This window comes from Chiloscyllium plagiosum, chromosome 37 (assembly GCF_004010195.1).
Source record: "Chiloscyllium plagiosum isolate BGI_BamShark_2017 chromosome 37, ASM401019v2, whole genome shotgun sequence".
Lineage (NCBI taxonomy): Eukaryota > Metazoa > Chordata > Chondrichthyes > Orectolobiformes > Hemiscylliidae > Chiloscyllium > Chiloscyllium plagiosum.
This window is the reverse complement of record NC_057746.1, coordinates 30949727-30965598: the sequence shown is the minus strand read 5'-3', so window position 1 is coordinate 30965598 and position 15872 is coordinate 30949727. Positions and strand designations below refer to the sequence as shown.

Below are 15872 nucleotides of genomic sequence, written 5' to 3'. Positions count from 1 at the left end.
CCGCCCTCTCCTTTTCCTGAAGGGTCTCAAGGACACTACGTGCTGACCACTTCCTGTGGACTTGTGGTCAAAGGTTAAAAGCAAATTACTGTGGAGCTCTTTTCTCTCCTTACAGATGCTGCCAGACCTGCTGAGACTTTCCAGCATTTTCTCTTTTGGTTTGTGGTCAAAGGTGTTTTTCTTCACAAATTTCTCCATGAGGGACAGGTAGTATGAAGCGGTCCAACTACTTGGAGCATTCTGTGGCAGCGAGGCCAGGCCCATCCTTCGCAACACCGGGGACAGGTAGAACCTCAGTACGTAGTGACACTTGGTGTTTGCATAGCAAGGGTGTATGCGCAGCTTGATGCAGCCACACACAAAGGTAGCCATCAGGGTGAGGGTAGCATTGGCTGTGTTCTTTCCCCTTTGCCCAGATATTTATACCTGATGTCCCTTCGGATACGGCACATCTTTGACCTCCAAATGAAGTGGATTACTGCGGCAGCAAAGGTTCGTGAAGTAGGCCAGACCTGAGCCACATACAACTCATACCTGATAACCATGTTTTTACCAGCCATGGAGAGTGACTGGTGCTCTCATCTGCCCAATTTCTGACTCGCTTTAATGACACGCTCCTCCCAAGACCTGGTGCATGCCCTAGCCCCTCCGAACCAAATACCCAGCACCTTCAGGTGGTCAGTCCTGATGGTGAAGGGGATCTAGGATTGGTTGGCCCAGTTCCCGAAGAGCATGGCCTCGCTTTTGCCTCGGTTTAACTTGACTCCTGAATCCCGGTCAATCTGGTCACATATGCACATGAGTCTGTGCACGGACGGTGGATCCGTGCAGAAAACTGTGACATCATCCATGTACAGGGAGGCATTAACCTGTAGGCCCCCGCTGCCAGGAATAGTCGCCCCTCTCAGGCTCGCATCCTTCCTGATGGACTCGGCAGAGGGCTCCATACAACACTCAAACAAGGCAGGAGAGAGAGGGCAGCCCTGCCTGACTCTGGGTCTGATCGGGATGCTTTCAAATTCCCACTCGTTGATTGAGACTGCACTGACGATGTTGGTGTAGAGCAGTCAGAGCGAATTGCAGAATCCCTCCCCAAAGCCCATTTTGGAGAGAACATCTCTCACATACGTGTGTGATATCCTGTCAAAGGCTTTCTCCTGGTTCAGGCTGATCAGACAGGTGTCCACCCTACTGTCCTGCACTTAGGCGATCATATCCCTGAGGAGTGCAAGACTCTCAGTGATTTTCCTGCACAGGTTTGGTCAGGGTGAATCACTGACCCCAGAGCAGACCTAACCCATTTGGCAATGACCTTAGAGAGGATTTTGTAGTCCACATTTAACAGTAAGGTTGGTCTCCAATTTTTGATTTCCTCCCTCTCCCCCTTCCGCTTGTAGATGAGGGTGATGATGCCTTTCCTCATGGATTCACTCATAGTACCTGCCCGAAGCATACTGACATACACCTCCAGCAGGTCCTGGCCAATAAAGTCCCACAGAGCGGAATAGAGCTCAATCGGTAAGCCATCGCTTCTGGGAGTTTTATTCTTTTCTATGGACTTGAGGGCCTTTGTCAGCTCTCCCAAAGATAGCGGCTGGTCCAGCCTCTCCCGTGTTCTGTTGTCTAAGTTCTCCGTGATCGAGGACAGGAAAGCTGCCTCTGGGCTTTGGGTCAAACAGACTGGCAATAAAAGGATTTGCAGATCCTCAGGATGTCAGCCTGAGATGACGTTACCGAGCCAACTTCTTCTTTCGGTCTGCTGAGCACGGAGCTCTCCCTGTGCACCTTCTGGAAGAAGAAACGTGAGCACGCCTCATCCTGTTCCACTGAGTAGACCCTAGACCGGAAAATTATCTTGGAGGCAGAGAGTGAGGCTTGCAGGCTCCTCACCTCCTGGAGATCTTCCGTAACATCCACTTCCATCATCTGCAGCAGGAGCAGCGTCTGCCTGGCTTTCTGGAGTGTGAACAGTTTTCCCCGCCTCTCTCTCTCACCTTCCGAATACCTTTGAGGATAAAGAACCTTTTGTCAGTTTCCCACCAGTCTGTTGGAGACTCAGAGAGAAGCTTGTCTGCCATCGAGTCATAGAGTCATAGAGATGTACAGCATGGAAACAGACCCTTCGGTCCAACCCGTCCATGCCGACCAGATATCTCAACCCAATCTAGTTCCACCTGCCAGCGCCCGGCCCATATCCCTCCAAACCCTTTCTATTTATATGCCTCTTAAATGTAATTGTATCAGCCTCCACCACTTCCTCTGGCAGCTCATTCCATACATGTACCACTCTCTGTGTGAAAAAGTTGACCCTTAGGTCTCTTTTATATCTTTCCCCTCTCACCCTCAACTGATGCCCTCTAGTTCTGGACTCCCCAACCCCAGGGAAAAGACTTTGTCTATTTACCCTATCCATGCCCCGCATAATTTTGTAAACCTCTATAAGGTCACCCCTCAGCCTCTGACACTGCAGGGAAAACAGCCCCAGCCTGTTCAGTGTCTCCCTATAGCTTAAATCTTCCAACCCTGGCAACATCCTTGTAAATCTTTTCTGAACCCTTTCAAGTTTCACAACATCTTTCCAATGGGAAGGAGACCAGAATTGCACGCAATATTCCAACAGTGGCCTAACCAATGTCTGTACAGCCGTAACATGACCTCCCAACTCCTGTACTCAATACTCTGACCAATAAAGGAAAGCATACCAAACGCCTTCTTCACTATCCTATCTACCAGCAACTCCACTTTCAAGGAGCTATGAACCTGCACGCCAAGGTCTCTTTGTTCAGAACCCTCCCTAGACCTTACATTAACTGTATAAGTCCTGCTAAGATTTGTTTTCCCAAAATGCAGCACCTCACATTTATCTGACTTAAACTCCATCTGCCACTTCTCAGTCCATTGGCCTATCTGGTCCAGATCCTGTTGTAATCTGAGGTAACCCTCTTCGCTGTCCACTACACATCCAATTTTGATTTTTTCAGCAAACTTACTAACTATACCTCTTATGCTCACATCCAAATCATTTATATGAATGATGAAAAGTAGTGGACACAACACCGAACCTTGTGGCACTCCACTGGTCATAGGCCTCCAGTCTGAAAAACAACCCTCCACCACCACCCTCTGACTTCTACCTTTGAGCCAGTTCTGTATCCAAATGGCAAGTCCTCCCTGTTTTCCGTGAGATCAAACCTTCCTAACCAGTCTCCCATGGGGAACCTTGTCAAACGCCTTACTGAAGTCCACATCACTGCTCTGCCCTCATCAATCCTCTTTTACACTTCTACAAAAAACTCAATCAAGTTTGTGAGACATGATTTCCCAAGCACAAAGCCATGTTGACTATCCCTAATCAGAGGAGAAAGTGAGGTCTGCAGATGCTGGAGATCAGAGCTGAAAATGTGTTGCTGGAAAAGCGCAGCAGGTCAGGCAGCATCCAGGGAACAGGAGAATCGACGTTTCGGGCATAAGCCCTTCTTCCTGAAGAAGGGCTTATGCCCGAAACGTCGATTCTCCTATCCCTAATCAGACCTTGCCTTTCCAAATACATGCTCCTAGAGTGGGATTTGAGCACAAAAGCCTGACAGGGAGAGAAGAATGCAGCTGTCCATTGAGTGGTCGCTTCCTTTCTGCTTCCTGCTTTAATCATGGGGCCTGGCAATGGGACATCAAGCCAAGGTTTGAATATAATGGAAGACTGCATAATCTCTTGCCCACAATGTTTTTGTGATGATGCAAATCCATTGCCACAGAAGGCTGCTGAAGCCATATTATTGAGTATATTTAAAACAGACAGAGTTAAGTTCTTGATTGCCAAGGGGATCAAAGGTAATGGGGAGGAAGTGGGAAAATGAGGTTGAAAAACCTATCAGCCCTGATTGACTGGCGGAGCAGACTGGATGGACCCAATGGCCTAATTTCTGCTCCAATGTCTTATTATCTTCTGCAGAGATTCTCATCTGCTCCTTCCGTCGTCCGTCCCTTTTTTCAGCTTTTCTACCACCTCACTGACTCTAATGCTGGGTGGCACACGCACGGTCAGAGGTTATACTTTCCCCTTGTAATGCGACATGACTTCCTGCAGATGGCAGCAACTTGTCAGCGCCATATCTGTGAATAGAAACCGGAGCTGAACCCAGGCACAGCAACGGCTGGTTTGACCAGGGAACACTGACATTGAGTCGGGATTCCCCACACTGCTCGCTAACACTTAGGAAGTTGGTGTTTTAATGAGGACGGCTACAAATACTCAGCCAGATCATGGACTAAGATCCTTAACCAATATAAATTAACCCTTGATTCAATTTGGCCTGAATCAAGGGTTAATTTATACACTTGAGTGCATCGCATTTTCAGGAAAGTGTCAAGGGCTGATACAGGTCAGCGAAGAGGCTCACTCGAGGACCAAAGGCCTTCAGGTTATGTGAGAGTATTAAAATTCTGGGACTGCTTCCCTGAAGCAGAGAAGGTTATGTCTTGAAGGGAAAGGGAGGGTCTAAACCAAGGATTCACAATGGCGAGAGGCTGACGGAGGATCTAAGGAAGAAGAGTAGGCCATTCAGCCCCTCGAACCTATTCTGCCATTCAATGAGGATTCACCTGCCCTTAGGCCTATATCCCTTACCTAACATCTATCTCAGATTAAAATGCTTGGTGAGATAATCAGGATGGATTTGTCTTCTCTGGAAAGTGTGTGTGTGTGTGTGTGGGGGGGGGGGGGGTCTCAGACACTGAAGATCATTTACAGAAGAACTGGGGAGAATGAGGATAAACATTTTTTTTCTCAAAAATGGCGCAGTGGGGCTAGACTGAGCTCTTTCTACTGAAGTTAAATGGAGATCCGTTCAGGTGTTGGACCCTTCCGGGGACTTAAAAGGATGTGAATGTGGTCTATTATGTGCAAGAGATACCTTTGGTTTGTTTGTTGGATAGAATGCCTGTAGTCATCGAGTGCCCGTGACAAAAGATTCTCAGCGACTTCCGAAGGTCATGGACTTTAGGCGTCTACTTCTCAGGTAAAACTGAGTTGTGAGGAGCAAACAGGAGAGAGATTTCAAGCATTCAGCACGGACATACGCCGGGCTGAATGGCCTCCTGTGCTGTAAGATAACTTCGTTTTCCAGAATTGGTGAGATATCGCTTCCCGTGAAACCACTGAGCTGCAGGTGTTTGCCTCAGGTGCAGGAGAGAAACGAAAGTGCTTTAAATCCGGAAGTGCTGAGGGTGAACATGGATTCCAGACAGCAACGAGAGAGTTGGATCCAGGAGGTAATCTGTCCCATTTGTCTGGATTTCTTCACCGATCCGGTTTCACTGGATTGTGGACACAACTTCTGCCGCTCCTGTACCACCCAGAGCTGGGAAAAGCAGGAGAGAAACTCCTGCCCGGAATGTAGACAGGAGTTTCCGAACAGAAAGCTCAGGGTAAATCGGGTCTTAGCGAATCTGGCCGAGAAAGCTCGAAAATTAAATCCGAATCTGCAAGAGAAGGAAAGTAAACATCACTGTGAGGAACATCAGGAAGAACTGAAGCTGTTTTGCGAAACTGACAAGAAATTGAATTGTGTGATTTGTAGAGATTCCCGGGAACACAGGGAGCACCGCTTCATCCCGGTTAAAGAAGCTGTTGGACTCTACAAGGTAAAAGGAAACAGATTCCATCCCCTGATTATTTAAGCTGTTTTGCGAAACTGACAAGAAATTGAATTGTGTGATTTGTAGAGATTCCCGGGAACACAGGGAGCACCGCTTCATCCCGGTTACAGAAGCTGTTGGAATCTACAAGGTAAAAGGAAACACATTCCATCCTCTGATTATTTCATCACATTTTCATGGTCTAACACTTTTATTTTCTGATTTTCTCTCCCAATCCCAGGATCGGGTGAAATCTTCCTTGGATTCTCTCACAGATAAAAAATCAGCAGCTCTAGAAATGGAGCGGGAGCAGAAACAGCAGATTTCCCAGATTCGGGTAAAATCTCCCTGAGCTGATTCTCTGGGATCTGGGTTAGTTTTGTTCACTTTAAGGTGGGACATTAGTGATGTTTCACATCTCGTTCCACAGGAACAGGCGAACTGCCTGCAGAGCCACATCGAATCAGAGTTCACTAAAATGCACCAGATTCTCACTGAGAAAGAACAGACTTTACTCCGAGATCTCAGGGAAGAAGAGGAGCGAATTCTCAAAACGTTATTGGAGAATCTTTGGAAAATACAGGAGAATTTAAATTCCATTGAGGAGAAACTCTCAACTTTGCAGAAGCAAGTGAACCAGAAAGCGGGACCGATTCTATATCAGGTGGGAAATTGAAGTTAAAAAAGGGCAGGGAGATCAACGGGACTGATATAAATCATCAATTTTGCCCATTATTCAGAGCTCCTGGGGAGGTGAAGGCTTAGCGATATTATCACCGGGCTGTTCAAGGTTCCGAATCTGGGTGTAGAAGGTTGGTGTCAGGATTTAGAGAGTCCGTGTCTGCAATCTCAGATTTGTGTTTGATTTATTTCAGGAGGAATCCTGTCGAAAGGGGAGGTAAGGCATACTTCCTAGTTCAATTTTCCACGGTTTCGTAAAATAATTTAAGGAAATGGTTCTGGTCAATCCATAACAAGGCCTTTGTTGTGTGCAGGGTGACTCACCGGGATAATGGACTGCCAAGCGCAGACCCCGCTCTGTCCATCGGTAAATTCCACGGACCATTACAGTATACAGTGTGGAGAGAAATGGTCGCTGTCATTAATCCTGGTAAATCTCAGGTTGATTCCTTTCTCCGAAATGTTATCGTATTTCTATGCAAGACAGACCGCCCAATTCTATCGTAGAGCATCTTTTGAAAGGATGGCGACATTCTCCTGAATAGAACCAGAAGTCCACAGTATTTTTTTCTCTCCCTTCCCAGGTTCCCCATGCCAGCTGTTTCCCTCCCTCCCCCCTGTGGGATCTGCTCTGGCTTCCACTCGCTCAGCCCAGTTTCATTTTAGTTCAGTTTATCTCCACACTCCTTTTCGTCAGCGGCTTGTCTTTCTGACTTTGTTCGTTTGGTCTTCTCTTCCGCTGGTGTCTTCTTTATCCTCTCCCCTAGTCCTTTTGAGCTGGTCCCGTTTTTGGAATTTAGAGATGATGATCTGGGATTGTTCCCTGACCTGCATCATACGCTGTCACTTTGTGTAACCCTTGAATGACTGGGAGGTCACTCCGCTGGGGCTGAGGGTGACAGGGGGCTGAGCAACACAGGCGATTGGGAATTACAGGGAACTGGGAAACACAAGGAGCTGGGAATCACTGGGCGTGTGAAACACAGGGGACTGGGAATTACAGGTAAATGGGCAACACGGGGAACGGGGAATTACAGGATCTGGGAATGACATGGGAGTAGGAAATATGAGAACTGGGAAATACAGGGGAGTAAGAATCACAGGGCACTGACAAACACAGGATCTGGGAAACCAAGGGAAATGGGAGCCACAAGGGTCTGGGGAATCACAGGGCAGGGAACTGGGAAGCTCAAGGAACTGGTAGGAAACGCAGAGAGCTGGGACCACAGAGGAGTGGGAAATACAAGGAACTGGGAACCCCAGGGGGCAGGTGACCACGGGGGAATCACGGGGGACTGGGAAATACAGGGAACTGGGAACCACTGGAGAATGGTAAACACAGGGAATTGGGAAGCTCATGGAACTAGGAATCACGGGGGAGTGGGAAGCACAAGGACCTGGAAAACTCCTGGAAATGGGGACCGCAAAGAAACGGTAAATGCAGGGAATTGGAGAGCACAAAGAAGTGGGAAACACGGGGGAATGGGAAGCTGAGGGTCCTGAGAATCCGGTGTTCTGGACGGACGGGGTGTTTTTAACGCAGGGGCCTGGGGGTTGCAGCAGACTGGGGAGATCAGTATTCCGTGTGATAGATCGGAATACCAAGGACACGGGTTCAGAGAGATTTCGGGGACATTTCTGGACCCCGGAAGATCGGGGTATCGCCGGACTGTGAGGGCGGACAGGTATCATTTTACAATGTGAGCCCCATGTCCCATCTCCATCACTAGGGGGGAGCACTTTCTGCACAGACAGACGCAGGGGCAGTTTCCGGGCAGTTTTAGGGAGAAATGTTTTATCTGACAGCTCGGTTGTCTATTGATTTTTTAAAAAAATTATGTTTTCTCAGTTTGCCATTTTACAATGACCTCCTTTACAGTGAAGTCAGGTGATGGGAAAGTTTGATTAATTACACAGTGAATGAAAAGTCTTAGCAACTAAACAATAAACGAAATGATGGAGGTTTCCTATGGCGCCTTTTCCCCCCAAATATAATAGAGCAAGAGTGACGCTCCAAAGTGGGAATTTAAACCATGGCTCTGGATTGAACTGCCCCAGTCTCTCACTATTAAAGGACAGCAGTGTGCCCAGTAGTGAGCCTCACATTTTCCATCTACCTCCTCCCTCCTCAGTGTCCAAGGACACAAATACTGTATACCTTCCAGGTGAAGCAGCGTTTTACCGCTGGTCTCCCGCACTCGCTGCTCACAATGACCCCTCTACATTGTGTTAAAGTGTGGCGCTGGAAAAGCACAGCAGGGCAGGCAGCATCCGAGGAGCAGGAGAGTCGATGTTTCCGCTATGAGCCCTTCATCAGGGATGTCTCCTCTACATTGGGGAAAGGAAGCTTAAACTGGGTGACCCATTCTCAGAACACCTACTTCAATCCACAGAAAAGCGCCTGAGCTCCCAGTTGGCCTGCCAATTCACCACCCAGCCTGTTCCCTGACCAATACCTCTGTCTCGGGTTTACAGCAGTATTCCAGTGAAGCTCAGCGCCAGCCGGAAGAACTGCCCAACAGGGGATTCTGCAGCCTGTTGGGACTCACCCCACACCGCTATGACACGAGCTCCTTTCAGAACAACCCGCACATGTCCCTACTGTCAGCTTTCCATCTTCCCTGGTTACTAGCAACCATCCCTCTGTCTAACTTTCACTCTCTCAGCTCCGTCTGGACCGACCCATTCAGCACCGCCCTATGATCGGTCTAAATATCACCTTTCCCTCGCTGCATTTGAAACTCAGGCCTTGCTTTCTCTCCACTGACGCTGCCAGACAGACCGACTGAATTTCTCCAGCAATTTCTGTCTGATCCAATATTCCTCCCTCACCTGTTTCCCTGCTTCGATGGTTCGTTTTCCTGCTAAAAGCCTGCAGTTTCAGTCTTGGTGTGCAATATTAATTATATTTTAATATGAACGGAGCTTATTATTTTTAATATTCCCCAGTGTCTATCCCCCGCGTATCTAACCGTCAGTGTTCTTGTACAATGCTGCATCTTCCAGCGTTGATGCCGATACAAAATGACAGCATCACATTGTGATGATGGAGGGTTGGAGCTTGTCCCCAGGTAACCAGTAGTTTGTGAAATCTGCTACAACTTTGCAGAATCCGGAGTTAGTGCCAGAAGAGAAGGTGATGTGTGGGGACTGAGCGCACACCCACAGCTAATGACAGAACCTGGATCCCTTCAGAAACCCTGGGATTCCCGGGAATCTCCCGAGGGAGGCGGTTGGGAGACTGACAGAGAGGAACTCGATGGCTGACTGTGTTATTTATACATATCCCCCCCCCCCCCCCAGCTCCAGCCTGTCTGACTCTGGATCCGAACACAGCGCACCCCCGGCTGATCCTGTCTGAGGACCGGACCAGTGTGAGAGTCGGCAACACACTGCAGGAGCTCCCTGACTCCCCGGACAGGTTTGACCGCTGGCTCTGTGTGCTGGCATCGGAGAGCTTCACATCAGGGAGACATTACTGGGAGGTGGAGGTGGGGGGGAAGACCTGGTGGCGTGTGGGAGTGACCCGAGGGAATGCCGTGAGGAAGGGGAGAATCGATCTGTGTCCCCAGTCTGGATACTGGACTGTGTGGCTGAGACATGACCAGATGTACCTGGCTGGGACTGATCCAGTGACTGCGCTGTCCCCGAGTGGGAATCCCCGGAAGGTCGGCGTGTTCCTGGACTATGAGGGGGGCCAGGTGTCATTTTACAATGCGGACACCATGTCCCATCTCCACACTTTCAGCCACACTTTCACTGAGAGGCTCTTCCCACTGTTCCACCCGGGGCCACACGACAGCGGAAAGAATTCTAGCCCCCTGACAATCTGCGGGCTGAAAGGTCACTGACACATCCACCCCATAATCTCCCACACTGCCTCCTGCCGGCTGGGACCTGCAGTCTGTGACACTTGCTGCTGCTGGTGGTGGTTCAGGTGTATGTGGACAGTACAGTGACATAGCTCTCATTTTGATATTAAAATTCACGGACCCCAATGGTCTTTTTCTTTTACAATGTACGAGAAAGAGTTTTCTTGACTGTCCTACCTCATTTCTCCCTTCGAGCAGACTCTCAGTGAATACACTCCATCTGTATCACTGGAATAAATTTAATGGCCATCTCCTTTCCTGAGAACATCTTTCCTGGGATTCCTTCTATATTCCTGATTCTGCAATCATTGTCCCATTTCAGTTCCAGCATTGAGGTTAAGCCTGTTCAGTTTTATTATAATTGACACATTTTTGTTTCAATTTCAGATTCTAGAATTTCCTTTTCAGTATTTTTGACATTTTCTGTTTGTTCCCCAAAACATCACTAAGTTTTCCATCACCAGTTTTTCTGTTCCTCCAGTTTCCTTGTGGATTCCCACAGGACCATTTCGCGAAGTGAAACTGCCTGTCAGATATTATAGCTATCCACTAGAACCTGTGCTTCTTGGATTCTTGATAATTGATGCTCATCTGGATAAATCTTAAGAGTAAGCAGAACTCTATTTCAGATTTGTTCCCAAATCATGAGTTCTCTCACATTCTCACATGTTTTCTCTAGCTTCAGTGATCAAATCCACTGATTCCATCACATTTCTTTTCTCTTACAATTCTATAAATATCTGTTTGGCTTTCATTCTTAAATTAATATTCTTCAGAGACAAATTCATCAGCTTTGTGCCCATTAAGCAGTTTAATAATCTGCAGACTGCTGTACTGAACAGGCCACTGTACACATTCATAGCTTTGCCTATTTGGACCCATTCTAACATGAAGGCCCAAACATCTCTTAGCCACCTTTTGAAATGAGGTAAAACATCTTTCAGCACCCTCTTTTTGACCATAATATGGAACAACAGAAAAAAGACCATTCAGCCTGTCCAGTCTATTCTCCATTCAGTGTGATCATGGCTGATTGATAATCATGAATGCTATTTTCTTGACTTTTCCCCAAATCCCTTGATGCTCTTATTGATTATAAATCTGTCTATCTCATCCTTGAATATTCCCTGTGGCAAACAACTCCACAGATTCACTACCATCTGAGAGAAGAAGTTCCTCTTCATCTCTGTTTTAATGGACCACACCTTATTCTGAGTTTGTGTCCTCTGGGTTGAGACTTTCCCACCAGGGAAAACCATCTCCGCTCTCTGTTCTATGCTCTATCTATATTGTTGCGCCTTCTATGAATATAATATGTTTCAGCAGGGTCTCCGCTCACTCTTCGAAACACCAAGAAGTACAGCAACATTTCACCTCTCCTCATTATAAAATCCCTGCAAACCTGGGAACAGGTGAAATGTTTCTGGACTGTGTCTAATGCTATTACATCTTTCCTTAGGTTAAAAACAAGTAAAGGTAACGTCACCGTGTCCTTATGAAATCATAGGGCTGCTCTCCCACTGAGCAGAGATGACAGGTGGTGGTTTAACATGAGAGCCACCATGCAATCGGCAAGGGAAGAGGTTTACAAAGAAACTTCTTCATGGTAATCTCAATCATTGCAGCAATTGGAGCTGATGTTGTTGGTGTCACCCATAAATTACAAAACTGATGTAAGGGAACCAGTACTGCTGACAATATTCTGGGTGCTGTGTAATGTACCTTGTATGTTTTCAGCAAAACCTTCCATTTTGTATACTCCATTCCCTTTCAAACAGTGACCAACATTCCTTTTACTTCCTATTACCTGCTTAATATTTAAACTATATTTTTATGATTTATGCACAACGACATCCAAATTCCTCTGTGCTGTAGCTTTCTGCAGTCTTTTGGTATTTCAATATTATTTAGTTCCTCTATTCTTCCTGCTAAACTGCACAACCTCATACTTCCCACAAAACACCAATGTACCTATTGCAAAAGAACACTAACATTTAGTGTACAGAATAACACAAACTATATTACACAAGGCAAGAGATAAAATTGTTTGAAAAGTCTCATTATAAACAATAGAAAGGAAGGTTCAACCACTTTATCCCTGGAAAATCCTCACAGCCACTCAAAATCCAATGAATATTCACCCTGATTGCCACACTGTAGGCAGGTTCTAAGTTGTCTGTCTTTCTCTCTCTCTCTCTCTTTCTGCTTAAAGTTCAAGTCTTCCACATTTCATTGTTTTTCCTTTGTCATTTTCTCTCTTTCCATTTCTCTTTCCATGTCCCTGTGTCTTTTCTTCTATTTTACCTGCAATTTAAATGTTTCTTTTTCTCACTTCAGACTGAATCTTTTCTAATTCTTGAAGTGATACATTCATTTTACATGTTCATTTTTTTTGTCTGTAAATGTTTTTAAATATATCATCCTTCTGAAATCCTGTGTTTACTTCTGTTTCTAATATTTTTACTCAGCCTCTCAGTGCAACCTTAGTTAATAATTTCAAGTAATCTACAATTGCCTTTTCCAATGCCAGAAAGTTTCAGAAACTGTCACAGCATTTTTTCAAAATTCCAATCCATGAAATACACTTTACAAAACTCTCCTGACTATACCTCCTTTCCCTCCACATATTCTCTCCACATCATAGATTACTCTTAACTTAAAAGATTTTTGATCTCACAAATAGCCCTAATGTTGTTATGATGCCGTCTGATGATATGAGACAATGTATCAGCGTGAAACTACCGAGATGGATCATAAGTTGTCTTCTGTTTACCATGGAGACCAGTCACTGAATATGTTCACAGAAGGCTCCCAATGTACTTATAGCAAAACAGTACAGAAGAATAACGTGAACTATATTATACAAAGCAAGTGCTAATATCTCTTGGAAGATCCCACTACAAAAAGCAGAAAGATTCAACCAATTTATGCCTGAAAAACTCTCACAGCCACTCAAACTCCAATGAAGATTCACCCTTCTCCCCATGTTAAAGATTCTTGCTCAGTTGTCATGGCTGTAAATGGTTTCCTGTTGGTAAATATCTGTACAGTCACTAGGTGCTATTTTCTTCAGTGAATGTCTTTCCGTAAGGTCCTTGGAATAAATTACTAACTCAGATCACTATTACTTAACATTGCTTCCATAATGTTGTGTCTTCAACAGCCATGTGGGATGCCTCCCTCTCTGATATCCCAGTTTTTGCTTCTGGAGCCTTATTTCTTATAAACTTTAAAACATAACATGACTTCTCTTCAGTCCCGACTGCCTCTAATTACAGCACCTCTGCTCTCATGGGCCTCTTACCCCTATATCAACTGGCTTAAGGCTCTCCCTCTCTTTTCTTCTCTGATGATCATAAAAATCAAGTCAACAAGCACATTGACAGTTATATCCCTGGGTGACTTGCTGTTCATTGTTTTGGACTCGGCCAGACCTCAAAACATTTCAAGAAAGTGGCCCAAACCTTAACACTGCTAGTTGTTTTAAGCAAGTATAATGCAGATATTACGGGAGTGAGCAGCTGGCAACCCACTGGGGTTTCAAAAATCTCAATTTATTTACAAGATTACTGAATGAAACACAATTAAAAGAGAACAGAGTACCGAATAACTTAACCTCTCTGAAAACCCAACAGATCATGATGTTGTTCCCAATACCTGCAACAATCCCTAAAAACACCTTTGACACAAAAGGTAATATCAAACACAGGAAAGATGTCAGAGAGAGGGGGATCAGCATGGACTTGCTTCTTTGGGTCCAGCAGCTTCAAAACACTACTGTGCTAAATTCAAACCAAACCAGAGTAAAGCTGAGCTGGGAGCATTGGCTGCTCCCCTTTCATTGTACAAGTGCTTTTTTTTAAACTTGAAAGCCTTTTGCCTGAAGCAGTATCTCTTTGCTATAATCAAATTGGCCCGAAATCCCATACAAACCCAGAGTTTTCAGAGTTTGTGTCTTTTACAACCTTTCTAAAAGAAAAACCAAGAACAACATCACCTTGTTAAAGCAGCATCATCATCACATCATTTAACAAAAGAAAGTCATGACTTCTGACAAATACTGTTTTGAATTAAAAGTTTAGAATAACTTTTTCGCCTTGAAAGAAAAAATACTTCTCAGGACTAAAAGATTAAAATCATTCTTTCTTCCACTTTAGAATCCAGGTTCTCAGGTAACAATGAAGTATTATGAACTTTCATAACATTTGCTATTTCTCAATCCACTCAACTCTCCCAGAATCTCCAGAGATTCTGATGACTCTAGCTAACACTTCTGTTATCGCTGTCATTATTAGTTTAAAACCGAAGATTGCAGCCAACTAACCCTGAGGATTTGTTATCTTTTAGGCAAAATAGTTTCTCTTACATCTTTTCTCTCATGTCGATGATTGTTTTTAGTTCTTACCTCACCATCATCTTTTGACTTTCAGTTATCTTTGGGAAGTTTTCAAAGTCTTCTACTGTGAAATTACACATAAAATATTGACAATGCTTCCATAATTCCTTTGTTTCCATTGTCAATTTCCAGGACTCACTCTCCAGAGGACTATCACTAATTTCAGTTAGAGTGTTCTTATTCCAATGCTTATATATACTCTCACTATGTTTTAACTTTATGAACTAGCCTTCTCTCATTCTCTGCTTACAACTGATTATTTTCCTTTTTAAGTTTTCATAGTTAACAGATGAAAATATTTACATTTAATAATGATTTACAGTCATTTTTTGCTGTTTAAAAGAACATAGAACACAGAACATTACAGCACAGTACAGGCCCTTCAGCCCTCGATGTTGCGCTGACCTGTGAAACCAATCTGAAGCCCATTTAATTGACACGATTCCATTTTCATCCATGTGCCTATCCAATGACTATTTAAATACCTTTAAAGTTGGGGAGTCCGCTATTGTTGCGCGCAATGCTTTCCACACCCCTACTACTTTCTGAATAAAGAAACTACCTCTGATATCTGTCTCCCCTCAATTTAAAGCTTTATCCCCTCATGCTGGCCATCACCATCTGAGGAAAAAGGCTCTCGCTGTCCAGCCTATCTAACTGCCTGATTTCTTGATTTCTGCCCAATCTGTTGAGCAACCATTAATTTTTTACAGATTTTTACAATATTTCTTTCTGTTTCATGCTATTCTGAACTTCCTTCCATAACCATGAGAACCATCCTTCTCAAAACTCCTTTCCTTTCTCTATCATTATCTGTGTCACTGCTCCACGTGATTGCACGATTCTTCCTTGTTACCTTTTTAAATTTCCTCATCTATAAAGCCTTGCACTCATTTTTTTAGTTTAGAATCACCAGAACTCTAATTCTTGTATGTTTCCAGAGCAGCCTATCTTTATGGTACCGTTCCACTTTTCTCTAGCACTGGTGTTTGTGCCCCATGTGTAAAATACTCCCACACCAGTATTTGAGTCACATCTTCAATTCTCAGTTGTAATTTAGTCTGTGTTGTTAGAGAAGTATTGCAAATGCAATGCTCTCCTTCCCCTGCTTCCCGATGGTCCCCAGATGAGAGTACGCTTCACATCCCTCTAAGCAACATCAGTTCCAAACTTTTCCTCAGCTGACTGACTGAATGTAATCCCAACCCATTGTGGTTCAGGCAAGGAGTCAGATTACAAAGCCACACCAGCCTGATTGGGGATTGAAACCCCTGCTGTTATCATCAATT

At 45.0% G+C, this 15872-nt stretch overlaps 2 protein-coding genes across 2 annotated transcripts in view; one reads left to right on the top strand and one right to left on the bottom strand.

The window, feature by feature from the left end:
• The first annotated feature begins 5108 nt into the window (after window positions 1–5108).
• LOC122541443 (zinc-binding protein A33-like) lies at window positions 5109–10789 on the top strand. Its single transcript, XM_043678220.1, has 6 exons — window positions 5109–5640; window positions 5876–5971; window positions 6065–6298; window positions 6510–6532; window positions 6630–6745; window positions 9619–10789. The coding sequence occupies exons 1-6, from the start codon at window positions 5230–5232 to the stop codon at window positions 10164–10166; spliced, it is 1428 nt and encodes a 475-aa protein (XP_043534155.1). The 5' UTR covers window positions 5109–5229; the 3' UTR covers window positions 10167–10789.
• A 2183-nt stretch (window positions 10790–12972) lies between these two features.
• The window catches only part of LOC122541557 (nuclear factor 7, brain-like), a 10203-nt gene continuing 7303 nt past the window's right edge, over window positions 12973–15872 (bottom strand). Inside the window, exons 6-7 of the mRNA XM_043678387.1 lie at window positions 14593–14647; window positions 12973–13084 (exon numbers count right to left, since the gene is read on the bottom strand). Of these exons, the coding sequence (XP_043534322.1) occupies window positions 12973–13084; window positions 14593–14647 (167 nt within the window). The remainder of the gene's footprint in view (window positions 13085–14592; window positions 14648–15872) is intronic.

Coding starts and splice junctions, on each gene's coding strand:
- LOC122541443 (XM_043678220.1), top strand. CDS start 5,230: ATGGATTCCAGACAGCAACGAGAGAGTTGGATCCAGGAGGTAATCTGT. Junction 6,299..6,509: donor CGGGACCGATTCTATATCAG/GTGGGAAATTGA, acceptor GATTTATTTCAG/GAGGAATCCTGTCGAAAGGG. Junction 6,533..6,629: donor GAATCCTGTCGAAAGGGGAG/GTAAGGCATACT, acceptor TGTTGTGTGCAG/GGTGACTCACCGGGATAATG.